Source organism: Lasioglossum baleicum, chromosome 14 (genome assembly GCF_051020765.1).
Source record: "Lasioglossum baleicum chromosome 14, iyLasBale1, whole genome shotgun sequence".
Taxonomy (NCBI): domain Eukaryota; kingdom Metazoa; phylum Arthropoda; class Insecta; order Hymenoptera; family Halictidae; genus Lasioglossum; species Lasioglossum baleicum.
This window is the reverse complement of record NC_134942.1, coordinates 4324448-4342738: the sequence shown is the minus strand read 5'-3', so window position 1 is coordinate 4342738 and position 18291 is coordinate 4324448. Positions and strand designations below refer to the sequence as shown.

Below are 18291 nucleotides of genomic sequence, written 5' to 3'. Positions count from 1 at the left end.
GTTTGAGATATATATATACATATAATAGGTAGATAAATGCTGCGCTTACGACCGACAGAGATAGAAGAAGTGTCTGGGAGGGGGGTTTTCCTGTTTCCGCCTGTCAGACGTTGAGATCAGAGACAGAGACGCCTACCTGCCATCGTGTGTTTATACTGGCTGATCGTACTCGTTCAATTGCATTGCTGGATAATATTTAGTGAAAAGCGTGCGGAGACACGCCGGCCAGCGGCAAGTGAGTAACGCGATCTCTTCTTTCCGATTTTTCGCCCGTAAAACACTGTTCGACTGTCAATGTTATTACTTACGAAGGTATACGACGATTAAGGGTGGGGTGGTTCTCACCCCCAAATTATTAGTCATGCACAGCTTTACATCAGTGCCGATACCCTTTCTTAGCGTTCTCTTTCGAACAACCCCGTAAAACATTATCCACTCCTATTTATATTTTCATACGAAATTCGTAATTTCGATTTAGGACATACAAACGTTCATTTACATTGTTCAATTATTAAATTTTATTGAATTAACGCGACAAGTAAATCATACGTTTAAATTTCGATCCTATTCTTCCTAGATTACATGATTTAAGTGGACACCAACTTTAAATTTATATCCGTGAGAACGTCAAAATGGCTTGGCGTTTCAAAGCATCTAAATATAAAAATGCAGCGCCGATTGTACCTAAACCAGAGGCTTGTATTCGGGATATATCGGTCGGATCTTACCAGACCTATGGCAACAACATCACGGCATCCGCTGCTTTCATGGCATTTAATGTAGATCATAATGGTATGGTTCTTAATTACACGACTCTTCTATATTCTTTTTAACATATCGATTCGTTTTAAACGTGTATTTTTCATAGGATCTAGTCTGGCTGTATTACCATTGGAAGACTGTGGTAGGAAAAGCAAAACTATGCCTTTACTTCATGCTCATGCCGACACAGTAACGGACATGGACTTTTCCCCGTTTCACGACGGTTTACTAGCCACTGGTTCTCAAGACTGTCTTGTAAGTTGCTATCGCGCAAACATTGTTTACTCTATTTTGTCTTTGTACATACTCCAATGATCTTGGTTCGTAGGTGAAACTGTGGCATATTCCAGAAACTGGATTGGAAGAATCTCTATGCAATCCTGAATGTACATTCTCCCACCGACAAAGAAGAGTAGAAGCTGTGTGTTGGCACCCCGCAGCCGAACACCTCCTTACAACAGTGTCGTACACAAATCTGTCCCTGTGGGATGTGATCTCGCAGCAAGAACTATTCTGTAATGGAAATTTCTCTATAAACTTTACTGTCGTACGATAATATTTGTAACATATGTAATACATTTGTTTCTGTTTTTATACAGCCAACAATGAACACACAGAAGTGATTCAATCTCTAAGTTGGAAACAAGACGGTGTACTTTTGGCAACATCGTGTAAAGATAAACAAGTGAGGATCATAGATCCCCGAGCGGCTGCTTGTATCGTTAATTCTTGCTCGAGTCATCAAAGTATCAAGGATTCTCGAATTGTTTGGCTAAATAGCAACAGGATATTGACCACAGGATTCGACGCGGCGAGGCTCAGGCAGGTTTATATAAGGGACTTGAGACATTTGAGCGAACCTGTGAAAACGATAGAATTGGACTGCAGTACCGGGTAAGACTCGAACAATGTGTTACTTCGATTGGTAATGGATTCGGATAACATAGAAGATTTTTGATTTACAGAATCTTAATGCCTCTTTTCGATCCCGACACGAACATGCTTTTCCTCGCTGGAAAAGGAGAAACCACTATTATGTACGTGGAAGTTATGGATAAAGACCCATTCTTGGTCGAAGGAATTCGCCATAGCGGAGAGCAAACTAAAGGTGTATGTTTGGTGCCGAAGCGAGCGCTAAACGTTATGCAAGCGGAAGTTAATAGACTATTGCAGCTCACTTCCAACATGGTGATTCCTATTATGTACCAGGTTCCAAGAAAAGTAAGCATATTTGTCCGTTCCATTCCATTCTGTTATGCTGTTATGTTGTTACGCTAATTTAAACATTTCTGCAGACGTACAGAGACTTCCATGCAGACATATACCCTGACACAACAGGATGTGTCGCTCAAAACAATGCAGCAGCATGGATAAAGGGCCATAATATGCCTGTTCCAAAAATATCATTAGATCCTGCCAAAAGAAATAAGGGGGAAGAATCTATCACCGTAAGTAAATGCTGTCCAAGTTTCGAAATTCCTGTACCTCATAGTAGACTTATAAACGAACATATCAATTTTGTTATTTCGAACTGCACGCTTATCATCATTATCATTATCATTCTTATAATTCTGTATTTCTTGGCATTTGTTTACCAACTTCAACATTTTTCGTAACCTTCCTTTTCATGTGTTGTGTGATGTTTAAGATATCGTTATTCCATCTATTGACTATTTATTTGCAATCCGTTTTTGCTAGCAGTAAAAATGATAAAGATAGCAAAGCGTTAGAAAATGTAGAACGTACACGACAAAAATTACTCGGATATCAAAAGTTGTTTCACCTTTTCTAAAACGCTGCTATCTTAAAGGTACGTTGCAAAGTAATATAGAAGTAGAACATAATTTTGTGTTACGAATGTATTATACAGAACATTTATTCTTTTCTTTATTCAAGAAAAAGTTCAGTTCTACCTAATACAATCTACTGTTTTGTATTTGCATCGCGTTTCATTTTGTTTTTTGTTTTCATGTTCTGTGTATATCTTTTCACGTTTCAGATACCCAATATATATTTTATAGTTTATGCATTAGCACCGTTCAAAGTGTTATTCCTGGCACGTGTAATTTATATGGCAATTGATGTTCTGTAGCTTATTCTATCAGCGTAAGTAATCTTAAGTATGAAAGCGTGAACTCTAGCTGTCTCTAATGTGTTTTAAGCGAAAGTACTTTGACGCCATTGTTGTGTATGTATACACTTTGTATATATACAAAGTCTTTAATTTCTTATAAATCGTATGCAAGAGTGAAATTGGATTTCATATAATTGTTATGTACTTCTATCTCCACCATCTCCTTAAGAGATTCGTCCAAGTACAAGTATCGTTACGTGTATGTATGCGTGGAAAGTTTGCAGAGATTGTGCGTCATTAGTGTCTCACTGTAAATTTGAAACGTGTAGAATATTAGAATCTAGAAAGTGAATAGAAATACGGACTTTGATAGTTGGTTGAAACGATTTGCGTGATTAAGGAATATTTACCGTACCTTTAGGTACACAAGGGAAACTTAACCACACTGAAAGAAAACGAGCAAGAAATAAAAGTGGAACAACCGGCGAAGCAGCCAAAGCCCATGTCCATCACTGTGCCGAAGGCTTACGCGAAAGGTCAAGGAGTGAACGAGAAGGAAACGTCGTCCGAAAGTGAACCGGAGAAATTGGAGAAACCGGAGAAACTGGAGAAACCGGCGGAGAAACTGGAGAAACCGGAAGAACCGAAGAAAACGGAAATCGAAGAGGATAAGAGCAAGGTTCAAAACGGAGGGCAAACTATCCCGCCGAAGCCTTTACCGAGAACATCTCGAACTAATAGCATTTCCGAGGATGAACCGAAGCCAGTCGCACGGCCACGTTCTTCCCCGAATCCGGGATCAGTAGTTACATCTGTGAATCCTAATGCGATTGGGGGATACAAGGTTGTAAACAGGCTATAAAAAGAACTTAATAGTCTTAAGGAAACAATGTTCTACTTCTGTATGTGCAATGATATCGTATGCAGCAAATTTTTCATTTCGTATACCTCATTAGAATCATTATGAATCATATTACCAATCGAAATGTCTTCGTCATAAGTAATCTTTAATATTTTGTCTCGTGTTTTTAGCCTCGACTCGGGCCGAAGCCGTTTCAAGCGAAGTCAGGTAGCCAGGAGTTCTCCTTCGACAAGATCTTCTCGGTGCCCATTGCGCCTAACAGCGACACCAACGGCTATCAGAACGACATAAATAACCAGATAGAGAATAACGTGGAGCCAGAGAAGTCTCCGTCCTACAACAACGAACGTATCAAGGAAACGGAGAATGGAAAGAGCGACACTAGTTCTCTGGAAGAGGACGCAAACTCCAGCGATTCAGGATACAAGGCTAAAACGCAGAGTACCGCAGAGAGGCGCAAAGTCTTCGAAATCAAAGTTAAGGACGAGTCGCCGGAAAACGAAGACCTAGGCAATTTTGAACGTGGCAATGCTAACAGAAACTCCATCGCCGAGAGACGCCGACTCTACGAAAGTCGTTCCGTCTCTGTGACCGACGGCAATTTGGCGGAGAAGGCGATGGGCTCGCCCACGATGTTGAGGCGCAGAGATTCTTTCAAGACGAAGAGCGAAGTGATTAAAGAAGATGAAGTGAAGAAAGTCATTCCAATGCTGCGCCAGCAGAGCATGGACCCGAGGCTCGAGAAAATAGACAACGCGACGCCGACCGCTAAAAGAACATCCACCGTATTTGGTATGGCACAATGCACAGACACAACTGATCCATTGCTCTGTTACTCTGTTATAATTTCTCATAATATGTATATATTTTGCACGAATGCAGGTAGAGTATCGAAGTTCAGGCATTTGAAAGGTACGCCCGGTCACAAGTCTACGCACATAGAGAACATAAGGAACATTAGCAGACAAATATCCGGAGAATGCGACGGTTTTCACGGTAATATTTACAATATAGTTTAGATATGCGGATTTTATGCATTTATGGAAAAATGGGCAGATGCAATTTGAAAGAGTACTACGATAATTGAGAGGCTTTAAGGGTATCGATGTATTACTTTCAACTTTTTCAAGTTATTCAATGTGGACAATTTCTATTTTGCATAAAGATCCGCAGTCTACTTACTACGGTATTCGTTAAGATCTCCATCTATTGTTTGTCGAGTAGATTTCGATTCGAACGGTGTTTAATCGATTACAGCTAACCCTGACCGTGTGGCTGTGCCGTTAAGTGGACCAGGTGGGAAGATAGCAGTTTTGGAATTGAAGAAAACCGGTAGGCTACCCGATGGCGTGATGCCAGCATTGGTACACGGCACCACGGTTATGGATTTCCAATGGAATCCGTTCGATAATCAACAGCTAGCAGTTGGTACGTCTGTCGACACAGAATTCTATTGTATCCTTCGTTTAAATAATTAAATTAACAAAAACAAAAATTTTTCTGCAGCCTGCGATGATGGAATAATTCGACTGTGGGAGATTCCAGAGTCTGGACTATCGGAGCCGACAAACGAGCCACAGCACATGATCACAGCTCACACCGACAAAATCTATTTAATTAAATTTCATCCATTGGCGGTAGACGTTCTAGCATCGGCGTCCTATGACATGACCGTGAAAATTTGGGATTTCTCCCCGCTTTCCTCGAGCAAACAGGCAGTTGTGAAAGCAACGTTGTCCGGCCATACCGATCAAATTTTCAGTTTAGCATGGTCGCCTTGCGGTCAATGTCTAGCCACTGCGTGCAAAGACGGGAAATTACGAATTTACAAGCCAAGATCCGGCGATTCGCCAGTGAAGTCTGGAAAGGGACCGGTTGGTACGAGAGGCGCACGAGTTGTTTGGGCGTTGAAGGGACAGTTTCTGGTTGTGATGGGTTTCGACAAGTATGTAAACCTTCAAGAGCAACGGTCGGCCGTTTAACCATTTCTGATCGTGTATGGTTTATTGCAGAGTATCCGAGAGGCAAATATACGTATTCAAAACAGATAATCTAAATAATCCGTTAACCACGGTCGGGCTGGACGTGTCGCCTGCCATTTTAATGCCATTCTACGACGAAGACAGCTCGACCCTTTTCTTAACAGGACGCGTAAGTTCAATCAATCGTGTGTCACGCGTGCCTTAGCAATGGCGCGAGACCATTTTGAAACCCGATAAGAAATATGATTTTAGGGTGACTCTACGATATACGCTTTCGAGGTGACAGAAGAAGCTCCATACTGTTGTCCGCTCAGTCATCATCGATGCAGTAGCTTGCATCAAGGACTGTCTTTTCTACCGAAGAATAAGTGTGATGTTGCCAGTGTAGAGTTCGCGTCCGCTTTAAGACTAACGAACAACACGATAGAACCCTTAAGTTTCACTGTACCCCGCATAAAGGTACGCTCAATATTATACATAGTTAAGGAAGTAGACTCGTTTCCAGAATTGCGATGTTGCAATATGCCCTTAATGAAAACTATGAAGAGAAAACGGTAATTTATCTATTTTAGAGTGAACTTTTCCAAGACGATCTGTTCCCACCAACAAAAGTAACATGGAAACCCACGATGACTGCTACCGAATGGTTCAACGGCGCTAACAAACAAGCATACAGAATAAGTCTGAAACCACCGGGAATGGACAACCGTGAGTTTATCGGTGTAAATATAGAAGCGTGCACTTCATCCAAGTTCTCATCGATTTCTGATATCTATATTTATTTGTACAGTAACTGAGAATCAAGGCCAAGGAGTGGTGACTGCACCAGTCGCCGCAAAACATTCGACAACCCCGTTCTCTGTGTCGGCGCAGCCTTTCGCCAGACTTGGATGGAATCCTGACGTAAAAGCCAAACAAGAAGAGGTAATTATCGCTTCATGTACAGGCTGTCACAAAATTATATGTCCCGGATACCGTAGCGCGATTCTACACCCCCTTTGATTGATTATTTTACGTCGCTTCTTCAACTGCTATGGTTATTAAGCGACGGGACCTACAGTTTAAGGTGGGTTCCGAATACACCCCCGATTTAGTCGAAAATGACATAAAGAAACCCTCGCAAAATTGACCTTGAACGTGAAAAACAAGGTAAAAACTTTTTCCAAAACTTTTTCTTTAGAGATAAGATGTTTAATCTTTAAAAAATTTTGGTTTCTTCTTACCTTGTTTTTCACGTCCAAGGTCAATTTTCCAGGGGATTGCTTATGTCATTTTCGACTAAATCGGGGGTGTAGAATCGCGCTATGGTGTCCGCGACATATAATATGACATCCTGTACAATTTCTACCTTAGTTTTTATCTGTTTAATGTGTACGCGTGTGTGATAGCTCCAGAAAAATATGAGCAACTTTGTGGGAGACGTGATACAGTGCTCGTTGGAGCAAGATCACATGGAAGGTGTAGAAGAACACGAATGGGTAGGTAACGTGTCTCTACAATGATAAACGCATCGAGTAGCAGTATAATATCGTTTACTTCAAATCGGAACAATGATGTATTGTTCATTTTTGTTTTTTCATGTGATTTATGAATCAATTTTAATTATAGGACGAGTGAAGATGGCGCAGTCGTAGGTCATTTAAATGAAATCGGTAAGATAAAAATAAATCTATACGTAGCTGGATAAGCCGTAATTTATTTCTAAGTTAAAAGCCACGGCATAAGCGAAAATACTTTGATATTAATGTGTACGTGGTAAGAGATACTTATAGTTGGAATAAACATTTCCAAAAACTTTCCCAGTTTCGAAAGAGTTAACGGTATGTGGACGGTTTCTTGAATTGTGCTAAATTTGCTTATCTTAGATACAATTACACAAATCATTGTATCAAATTCATTTGAGAAAAAAAGACCGAACATCGGAAAATGTTCGATTTCGTAATGATAAATTTGTTCGGTAAAAGCTCTGTAAAAGAAAACAAAATGATAGCCAGTTTAGTTATCATTTTATCACGAACATGTTCTGTCAGCTCTGCCATGATTACGATTCGCTCTAATTCGGTATTAACAAATAATTATATAGGACAACTATCGATCAGTAGGAGCTATACAGAGAATATACATAGCGTATCGAATACCCTCGAAAAACTATCAGAATTCGACAATAGTTTTTATTACAATATTAAGGGGTGTCATGTTTTTCAAATGTTCCGAGTAACCATGAAAAAATCTGTAGTGCAGGATCAAAATGGGATTGAATGGAAACGAATGTATTAAATTATTTTTCCTTTCATTCGTAAGGAATGCTTTAGATTGTATTATTTATTGCGAAAAGAAGCGTGCAAAAAGTGTACGCGCATTTATGATCCCTAAACGAGAAGGAAACTGTAGTATATATTATTAACTAGAAATGGGCATTGTTTGATCGTATACTCCGCTGATTATTTGTTACAATGATCGCATTGATAACATAGAATTCCTTCGTGTTCTTTTTCTTCTTGCTCGAACAGATTTCTCTGTGCAAGCAGGGAGAAATTGAACATAGAAAAGGTATAAAATAATTATTATCGATCGTTATTTAAGCAAAGTGTCCGGACAAACATTGCTCGATTCTACCGTTAAACGACAGTGTTTATGATTTATAAAAATCAATTTCGATGACATAGTGTAATAAGATATGTATATCTTAAACACGTTTGTTAGTGCAACATATCTTTTCTTTGAACGACAGAGCATCACTGGTAACTCTAGAATTATACATTATTATAATGTAATCTTCATACGTGTGATATTAGCGAGCAACACTTTTTCCATGAGTGAGGATAAGAAAGGAGTTTCTACGATAATTCATAATAATCACACGCACATGCCATACATACAGGATAAAATAAAAATAAAAAAACAAGTAATAGATAGAAACGTACACCGTATTAAACTGTAAGTCGAGATGCAAGTTACACGGCGCAGTATACAAGGTGATGACTGATTCAGCGTTTTCCAGACTCGGAATGTAGCGAATAAAACCAACTTTTTATACTCTTCAAATTGTCGCGAGATATTTGTAAAAAAAAACAAAAAAAGAAAGAAGGAAAGAAAGAAAGAAAAAATGGGGCGACATGGATTCTTAATTTATTGTACGTCTGCGATTGCAACATTGAAACGCGTATTCCGTGTTTACCGAAGGGCAGGGAACGACAGTGGCTTAAATGGAACGTTTCTGATTGAAAGATGCATATTTTTTCTATCCGATGTACCATAAAACTTTAGTATTTTCGCTATCTATATGAGACTAATTTCCCATTTCCGTGGTATGCAATTGATTATACAAAATTTTTGTATAAATATATTCTACTCGTACTCGTTTAGATAGATTATTTATTAATGCGATGAACATAGTCGAATTATCTGTGATTATAGTTTCTTGTAACTGTTAAGAATACTCTCGTGTTCCTACTTATATGTACGATCGAGATCCGTTTATCCGTTACGGATGGGCGTTCCCTCCCCTCCGATAAGCAAATTTCAAACGTGTTTGAAGTTTGAACCACGCACACTTTATACTTTTATATATTTCGTCATCGTAGTGCAGTACCTTTATATGAAAAGAAAAGAAAAAGAGACTTACCGAATGGTGCTATGCTCCTTTAACATGTTCTAAGATACGTAGTTCCCAATGAAAGTAAAGTCACGTGTATTTTTTCACGATGAAAGAACGTAATCGGTGATGAGATCAAGACTCTTATTTGTAATCTCTTTGTAGCCGTTCGTTTATTAATTTGTTTGTACAAAAACTTACATTTGAGATGTACAAATGTTCAATCTATACATATCAATTGTACTAATCTCGATGTCTGTTCAGTTCTCGTGACATTCGCGAAATTGTTAATAGTATTGGACAAAGTAATTGGTAATTACATTTCATTATACAACGAAGCGAAATGGTATCTGAAAATTTTACCGTCTAGCTATAAACGTAATAATTCGGTGCTACAAAAGTGCATCCATGAAATTAATTATTCTGAATCTCATCACTAGATAACAGTTGATCGTGCATCTTATTCGATAGTCCAATGTTACATTCCCATTTCACGTTTTGTCATATTTGTGGGCACAGTAAATCACAGTAAGTCGCAAGCGAAGAAAGTATCGAAAAGATTCATACATAGTAACAATAAGCGAACACAAAACGCATACGCATACGTATTAAGTTCCCTGCACGTTGAGTAGAATACCTCCAAGCACTGCATTCAGAAAAGTTGTGCATATTTTTCTGTATACCGATCACACAGTTTTTTACAATGTTTTGTATGCATCAGAAGTAGAAAGAGGAACAAAGTAACACTTCGCTACAAAAAAGAGAAGAAATAGCTGTAATTCGCGTCGTCCATACTATCATTCGAATTTGAATGTGTAACTAATTATCCGTCGGTCATTATAGAACTAAAAACATCATCGTTGGATATTTTCGTTACCTTAACACTTTTCTTTTTATATTTACGTTTTCCACAGCTTCGTACAGAACTGTTTCATAGAATGATAAATGCATATGTCGTTCAGACAAAATATCTTGAAACGTTATCATAAGTTGCATGCCATTTGATTCTTTTTTATGTTGCTTCTTGACGATAACCGAAACAGCAATGACAAAAAATGAAGTGAAGAAGGATAAAAAGAAAAAGATTGTCTTCAACTTATAATACTTCTCAATAAGATTATATTATAACAATTTACACTGTAAGTTTTCCTTTTTACCGCAACAGTAGGTTTATAGTCACTCCCGATAATTGTATGCGATCTCTTGTAGCACATAATTTTCCCAGGGAAACTAATTTGAATTGCAATAACGAGCTTCTTGCTATTCAATCTTGCGCTATGACTGATCGCAAAGTAAGTTTATCATATAATAACATAGCTTTGTATCAACCTTATACCTCTTACATGTATTTCATCTATAAAACCTTTTTATCAAAGATATATATATATATATACATACATATACATATATACTTGTATATGTAGTATACATGTATTATTTCATTCCCCGTTGTCTTCTTTATTTACAAATCAGTAGAAATTTTCATGTAGCTATATACAACCTAGTATACATATATCGTTTATAAAACTTTTTAATCGAACATCACCAAACTACCCAACAAAATGATCCGCCGAGTACGAAAAAATCGTCGCATGGTGTGTTAATTAATAAAAGCTATAATGTCTTAAAAAAATAATTTATATACCGTTGAACAGTTTAAGAGAGAAATATAATTTTATTTCATAGACACTTCTGCAAATCATCTGCTATATCCAACACGATCTCGTGGAATTAATCTCAATTCGGATCCATGTTTAAGAAAGACATTTCCTAAAATTGAATCAATCAGTTCAACCATATTTCCGTCAAATCTTTTAGGTTCTTTAGTTTATAGTGACTTGTATGCTCACCTGCTGTTTGCTGCGGATTGATGCCTATTCCATCATCTGTAATTATAGCGGACGTGGATGGTGATACTTTAAATTCTTCAGCAGCAAATTTTAATACAGCAGTGAAAGGAGTATTATTTGGTACGCTGAGTCTGAGAAATTGCAAGTACATAATATTATTATTTTGATATATATTTATTTATAAAATTTATGTGACTCAGAGTCACTGACTGCGGATCTTCATGCATTTATGGCTTATGAATATGTTATAAAATTCGATAGAATTTTGTACAATTTTTGTTTTAGATCTACAAAGGCTGTGCCCATGAAAAATAGGATTTATTTCATTCCATTTTCTTAAAATTTCTCTATAAAAATTGGAAAATACATAAACACCCGCAGTCTAGTCATTATCAATTAAACATGCGTAAGGATTATGCTATTACCATCCAATATCTTTCTCAACCCTACTCCATATTGTACCATTGGGATATGTTTTAACTAGTTGCACTCTGTTATATATCGTTTCTGAGATTCCATTATTGCCGTTTAGCAACATTCTGACTACTTTGAGAAGATGCTCGTATTCAAAATCAGAACTCGAGGTCCAACGATCGTGGACGAGCGTCATACGACGTGCAAAATAAAATATAGCGTCGAGAAAGTTCGCATAAAGCTCCGAATTACTTTCCATTAGCGTGCAATGAGATTTCTTATCTATATTCGCGAAAGCTACACAAACTTTTGCGTCATTTTCCACGAGTCTATCGGACAATTGTTTAACTATCAACTGCTTAATTTTACTGTCGTATGAATTGACAGCGAAACGAATTAATTCTAAGTGAAAACCATCATTGAACATTTTGTGCATACACTCTGAAATTTCGTGTAGATTACCATTGTTAAGCATTAATTCCCAAGATAAGATCAAAGCTTCCTTTTTCATATCGCAGGCTGATACTCCTAGCTTTTGTAACGAATCTATGACCATGTTAGTACATATTCCATTAATTATAGTGCTTCTAAGGAAATCATTCAGCCTGTCCGAACCACAGTATTGAGTATATAATCTTAGGAATTCGTCTATGACATCTCTTGAAACAGTGACGTCTTTCAGACAAACTTCTAATAATTTATCGCAAGCATTCTTGAAGTCCAAGCATTTATACGAATTCAATCTATTCCCTTCTATCCAATAATTATGCAGATGACTCTCGAGAACATTTTCCTTGCCGATGTTCGACGCTTTAGCGATTGTGGACTCGATGAATAGAGCACAATGAAAAGCTTTGACAACATTGTCATCTTTCAAATCTTCTCTTAGAGTAGGATTCTCCAGGAGAGCAAGGAATATATCAAACATTTTCAATACCTCCGGAATATCTAACTCTGACATGATATAAGCATACATCCGTCAGTCCACTTAATTGATAATGAACGATTGATTACAGGGAACTTACACTTTAAATGGTAGTTTTGGGTCAGAAGTAAGAGTTATTTTAAAAGTGACTTTGGACCTGAAACAAAATAACATTACCATTGCTGAAATGTTGAAGAAACGTAGCCGCAGGAAATTACAAAGAATACTCAAACATATGTTTGGTGAAATGTGTACACAGTTGTTCAACAATTTTTGTATTATTTCGAATGAACGTTGTTTCTTTGTTATTTCGGAAGAATCTTGATTACGTAGAGTACGTACGTCATATTTGTTTCGTAACTGCTACGAGAAAAAGTGAAAATAAGAGTTTAAATAGACAAATCGCTTCAAGTAGAAATAACCTCAATCGAATCCGACTTCAATGACTTCAAATGACTTCAATACAGAGCGCAGAGCGGTAGCGGTAGACGGGTCATCTTTTTCGCGCATGCGCGGCGATTTTAGCCTCGGTCAGACTCGGTAAAGTATCTGGTAAGTACGAGCAGAGAGTATATGAGAGTGCTCACGCCCGGGTTTTGGCCGTGCCGCTTTTGTCTCCACATCATGTTTAGCCTGGAACAGCTCCTACATCATCTTTAGCATGGAACAGAACCTACATCATCTTTAGCAAGAAACAGAACCCACTTTACTGTTAGCACATCTGACGACATCTGTGACAATCTGTGTCGCTCGAATATTTCTCTTACGCCCTCTAGGATATATTCTGACTGGAGTGAGAAACAGGAGGCCACCAGAGGCCACCGACGGCATTTCGTCGGTGCAGAAAACACTGTATCGTGTTAGCAACGCGCCCGCGCGCTACACTCACCAACGTACCTTTACTATATCCGTGTGCGCTGCTTGTGCGCTTATGCCAGCCACAATCTATTTTTAGCACTTGCCATGTTGCCATGTTCTATTGCTTTACGGCGGAAGCGAAACTGAAATTCGGCTGTCGAGCCGTCGAGCGTATGAATCGCAATCTGGAGCTAGCATTCGAGTCCCCGTGCAGCGGGGATTTTTTTTAAATTTTTATTTTTCATTACTTTTTTAATTACATTTTTTAACCTTCCAAAAAATTAAAAATGTAAAAACTATGTTCAAAATATGTATTCATTTTAAATAGAAACGTTTTGTTACTGTCATAATTGCATTAATAAAAATTGGTATATGATCGAGAACAGGTTGATGGTATTTATTTGGACTGATTGGAGAATACGAAAATGCAGGAAGTATTTTTTAGTTTATGAAACAATTTGTAGATTTATTAGTTGTCAAACAAATAATAAAATAAATTGTATAATATATATAAATTGATTTTATACTAGCATACACAAGTTTATTTATTAAAAAATACAGTCATAACTATAATTATAATAGAATTTCATAAAATGTATATTGAGGTTATTGCAAACTCATCTTTTTTCGCAATGATGCTCTAATTTCATTGCTTCTCTCGAATGTCCATTTCCTTCCGAGACAGTGGCGTTTCTAGCAGGTGTAAATAAAAAATGTTGATATAAAATGTATCATAATTAAACTACAATTATTCTAATAACGTGGAATGTAGTACATATTAAGTTTTAGTTACCCGGATTTTCTTCTTCGACGTTAAGCACTCTTTACTGCTTCTCGTAATTTACGTATATGCAACATTAGGGTGGAACTTATTTTTCGACCATGAAATTTTTTTGGTCCCGTAAACCAGAATTGTGACAAATGTTGAGAAAATGGTCTGGAAAAATTTTGGGGCCGTTTGAATAATGGGAAAATGAGTTTTTAATGGAAAATGGGAATTTTTTAAATCTTGACATAAATAGACGTTATGATATATCGTTGAATTTGTCTTTTTTCTCTTTAAGAATCCATATATAGCATAAACAGTTGTTGATAGAAAAAACATCCGTGACCTTGAAAACTTTAAATAATGACTTTGAAAAAATTTTTTTCCTTTGATACTATATCCACCTCCTTATATACTACAACTTTTGTTTGAAGAGTTTTTTCATATATACATAACTGGCAGAGATATTACATATAAATAAATTCATTAATACGCTCCAATCTACAAAAGAACAAGAAAGCGAGCTAATAAAAACGTGGTAAGAATAGTTCTAATATCGGAAAAAGAAGTTATTATGAATAATAAGTAGTCTGACTGAAACATGGACTGAAGGTGGTCAATGATACCGCTGAACGGGGCGTTAAACTAATGGAGGATCATAATAAAATTTTATCTAGAAACAAAGAGGAGAAATAATATATGTATACTATACAAACTGTGATGGAAAGCAGTATCCTGACGCCACAAAGCAGAATTTGTCAAAGGATTTGTAAATATTTTTTAATATAGCGAGAAACACCTGATCAATCCCTACATGATTAATTGCATTTTTAAGAGGCATTGAAGACAGCTTATTAACTGAGAGTTATTAAATTTTTCATTTTCCTCAGAGTCAGTAAGTTCTTTATTTTTCTCGGAGTCATTAAGTTTTCCATTTTTCTTGGAGTTATTAAATTTTTCATTTTCTTCAGTGTCGTCAAGTTTTTTCATAGAGTCATTGAAGTTTCCATTTTTCTTGGAGTCATTCAATTTTTCATTTTCTTCAGAGTCATTAAGGTCTTTATTTTTCTCGGAGTCATTAAGTTTTTCATTTTTCTTGGAGTCATTGAAAAGTCCCTCTTTGTCGTTTACGCGCTGTCGTTAAAAAAGTTCTGGTATGTTGCTAGTCTAAAAATATGATCAATGCTATTTTTCAGTTTCTCTAAAAAATCTGCATTTGTCTAATTTTTGCGTGTTTTTCAGTTTGTGTAATTAACATTTTGAACCAAAAAATCGGGAAAAAATCTCAAATATCAATTTCAATTAAATGCAGTTATATGATTAAATTAATGCAAGTAAATAGGAAAAATTGACCGAAAATTGAATGGCGCAACGGCTGTTTTAATAATTCGAAGGACTACCTCGTCCGGCTAGAACCTTCATTCCAAATTGTAATATTCCAATATTTCAGTATCATTTTAAATATTTCAAGTACTATTTAAAACTATTAATGAGTTTTAACAACAAAATATTTTAAATGAAAAACTAAATTTTGACAAATAAAATACGATTATAGCAAGCTTGCTATAAATGTCGAAAACTCGAGTCTGGCCAGAGACATTATTTTCAGGAAACACTATTCTATGATGACGAACGGAAAAAAGGGAAGTGAAGCTCGAGGGCTTCGGTTGCCGCGGAGTGGAGTGAAACATTGTAACATGATACGGGTCGGGTCGGGTATATCGATGTAAAATAACACAATATTTTTTAAGAATTATTATTTTATATTAAAACGTTTGTAGCTTATTGCAACGTTGACCGATTTTGACGAAATTTTCAGAATATGTTTAATTGACACATATCTATAAAACGTATTTTTTAAATTTTCAATGTAGGCCCATATAAAGATGTTGTAAAATGCAACTTTTAGTAAGTAAGTAAATACGTATTTATTTATTTATTTCAGCCTCGTGGCCCAGAAATTGGACTTGGATTATAATTCTCGAAGCCATTCATCCCTCTATTTATCCATTCATCCGTTCCTCCACCCATCCATCCATATCGCATGCCACATCAAATACCTTATTGTCTATGTTGATCTATCCCAATCCCAATGTCTCCCCGCTAATCCCGCCTCTCTCTTGATTATCTCTTGTGATTAATTCTTTCCTTTTTTCTCTATACTCCTAACCCATTCTACAATTTCTCCCACTCTTTTCTCCTGTACTATCTTTTCTATACTTATGTTAATTTTTTCTACCCCTTCACAGTCTTCTGCCAGGTGTTTTAATTTCCCCAAGTGTCTCTCATTTTTTCTACAATTCCGATCAGTTGCTATTTTTGAAAAAATTATTTTCACATCCTGTACTAAACTAATTATTCTAGCTTCCCAAAAAGTTCAAATCGTATAGTACAATATTAAAGAAGTTATCATTTTTAGAGCGTCCGAAAATTTTTGCGAGTCACAGTATGTACATATATCGCACAGAACACAATTCTTCTTTCTATTAAATCGCATTTCTTAGGTCAAACAATTGCATTTTGTAATGTATAATAACATGTAATAATAATGTAAAATGTAATAACGTTAAAAATTACTTAATATACACCCGCGGTAAAATCAGTAAGTATAACTTTCGTCCTCACAGCAGAAACGTCGAAAAAATTTTGACAATGATGTCCCACAATAAAAAAAATCTGAAAAAACTTGACGACACTGCCTGCTGTAGTACTTTATCAAGGAACCAAACAGTAGAATAGCATGTTTTCATATTTTCTAGAAATCTGCATTTTTCCGATTTTTGGGGGTTTTTCATTGTTTACGACTACAGTTTGCAACCAAAAAATCTGAAGAAATTCTATAAAATGCGTCTTAGGATCCAAAATATGTAACATTTTTTTTAGAATTTTAGAACGTATTTGAGACCGGAAAATTGCGCTCGACTGTGCAACAGGCCTAACGGTTCTGGAGAACCGATTACACTGTCCAACACCAAATTTGTTTTCAATATACTGTTGGGTCCTTCTTATAGAGTTTTTTGCGCTGATTCCGAATCTGTCCTTAATTTTTCTCCTATACGCACAGTTTTTGAAAAACATGGCTTTGAAAAAAAACATATTTTTCAACTTTAAACAAATATTGTGGTTATTATAAAAGATATTGAATTGTTCTTTACAGCAAAAGATTCTGTAGACTTTCCCGAATACAGTGATATCCATATTAATACATTATGATTGTTTAAACATGTTTAAACAATGATTAAAGACGGAGAGACACTACTTTTGCACCAATTTTTGAGGATATTTTTCAATTTATCTCAAAAAATTAGGGTCCAGCGGAAAATCGAACTATACCACGCGATAGAGCAGACTTTTATCTTGAGAAACCACCCTTTCAAGTTTGTAACGTCGACGTTTTTTTCGAACCAGAAAACAAAATAACTAATATAGAATATTAGAATGTAATGGAGAAGCGTTTGAGCATCTTCTTCAATAAAGACATTTTTTGAAAATATCTCGAGATCTAATAATTTTTTGCCATGTGTACCCCAATCATTTTTTACGTAGAATGAACAGAAGAATCGATCTGTGTAAAAAACAATATGCATTTCTATATAAAGAAATGATGCAATTGTTAATTGCACATGCACTGCTGCATCCAAAAAAAGTTAAAGACCTACAGATGTAGTTTTCTTCGAACCATTTATCTTTCTCCTTTTGCATTTTTTTGTAAATGCAATAATAACCGAGTTATGACTTGTAACAATTGCGTGAATCACCCTGTATACTTAAAATTTAAAAAATACGTTTTATAGATTTGTGTCAATTAAACATATTCTGAAAATTTCAGGGTAACCCTAAAGTTATTCTTCTAAATTTTCGTAGAAAAAATTGGTTTTCAATTTGGTTTAATTAATAATAACTGTGCCTAAAAATATGAAAAAAATTGGAGACAGTATTGATGACAGTAAGTATTTCATCATTAAATTAATTTCCAAGATGGTGGCTTTTAAACTTCGATATAAAATCTGTGTTTCTTCGAAATCTTCCGGCTTTTCTATTTTTTAAAACTAGAGTTTGCAACAAAGGCTCGGGAAAAATTAAAATACTTCTATGAATATAATTTATATTATTAGAGATTTGTATATTAGTTACATATTTGATATAAAACAATATAAACTGTATGTCCTAATCCTGGCCAATGATGATGTACGATCTGATCCA

The 18291-nt window shown here is 36.1% G+C and overlaps 2 protein-coding genes across 5 annotated transcripts; one reads left to right on the top strand and one right to left on the bottom strand.

The window, feature by feature from the left end:
* The first annotated feature begins 83 nt into the window (after nucleotides 1-83).
* Pod1 (coronin) lies at nucleotides 84-10132 on the top strand. Of its 2 annotated transcripts, XM_076438243.1 has the most exons (18): nucleotides 84-235; nucleotides 578-792; nucleotides 869-1017; nucleotides 1091-1277; nucleotides 1362-1656; nucleotides 1728-1983; nucleotides 2058-2210; nucleotides 3258-3680; nucleotides 3869-4490; nucleotides 4581-4694; nucleotides 4956-5126; nucleotides 5205-5643; nucleotides 5711-5849; nucleotides 5933-6139; nucleotides 6253-6388; nucleotides 6471-6604; nucleotides 7069-7158; nucleotides 7289-10132. In XM_076438243.1, the coding sequence occupies exons 2-18, from the start codon at nucleotides 633-635 to the stop codon at nucleotides 7295-7297; spliced, it is 3684 nt and encodes a 1227-aa protein (XP_076294358.1). In that variant the 5' UTR covers nucleotides 84-235; nucleotides 578-632; the 3' UTR covers nucleotides 7298-10132. The 2 variants fall into 2 exon arrangements, with proteins under 2 accessions (XP_076294358.1, XP_076294360.1); XM_076438245.1 differs by lacking the exon at nucleotides 3258-3680.
* A 228-nt stretch (nucleotides 10133-10360) lies between these two features.
* Nucleotides 10361-12966, bottom strand: Ufm1 (Ubiquitin-fold modifier 1). Of its 3 annotated transcripts, none has more exons than XM_076438256.1 (4): nucleotides 12807-12966; nucleotides 12565-12621; nucleotides 11126-11256; nucleotides 10361-11045 (listed from the first exon to the last, which is right to left on the bottom strand). In XM_076438256.1, exons 1-4 carry the CDS (start codon nucleotides 12809-12811, stop codon nucleotides 10975-10977), a joined length of 264 nt encoding a protein of 87 aa, XP_076294371.1. In that variant the 5' UTR covers nucleotides 12812-12966; the 3' UTR covers nucleotides 10361-10974. The 3 variants fall into 3 exon arrangements, with proteins under 3 accessions (XP_076294371.1, XP_076294372.1, XP_076294370.1); XM_076438257.1 differs by having other exon boundaries at nucleotides 12698-12950; XM_076438255.1 differs by lacking the exons at nucleotides 10361-11045; nucleotides 12565-12621; nucleotides 12807-12966 and adding an exon at nucleotides 11551-12558 and having other exon boundaries at nucleotides 11125-11256.
* Nucleotides 12967-18291: the final 5325 nt, after the last annotated feature.

What these genes read in the sequence shown, in the direction of transcription:
- Pod1 (XM_076438243.1), top strand. Translation starts at nt 633, where the DNA reads ATGGCTTGGCGTTTCAAAGCATCTAAATATAAAAATGCAGCGCCGATT. An exon ending in TGTACCAGGTTCCAAGAAAA is followed by an intron (nt 1,984 to 2,057) that starts GTAAGCATATTT and finishes ACATTTCTGCAG; the next exon opens with ACGTACAGAGACTTCCATGC. An exon ending in GTTGTGATGGGTTTCGACAA is followed by an intron (nt 5,644 to 5,710) that starts GTATGTAAACCT and finishes GGTTTATTGCAG; the next exon opens with AGTATCCGAGAGGCAAATAT.
- Ufm1 (XM_076438255.1), bottom strand. Translation starts at nt 12,515, where the DNA reads ATGTATGCTTATATCATGTCAGAGTTAGATATTCCGGAGGTATTGAAA.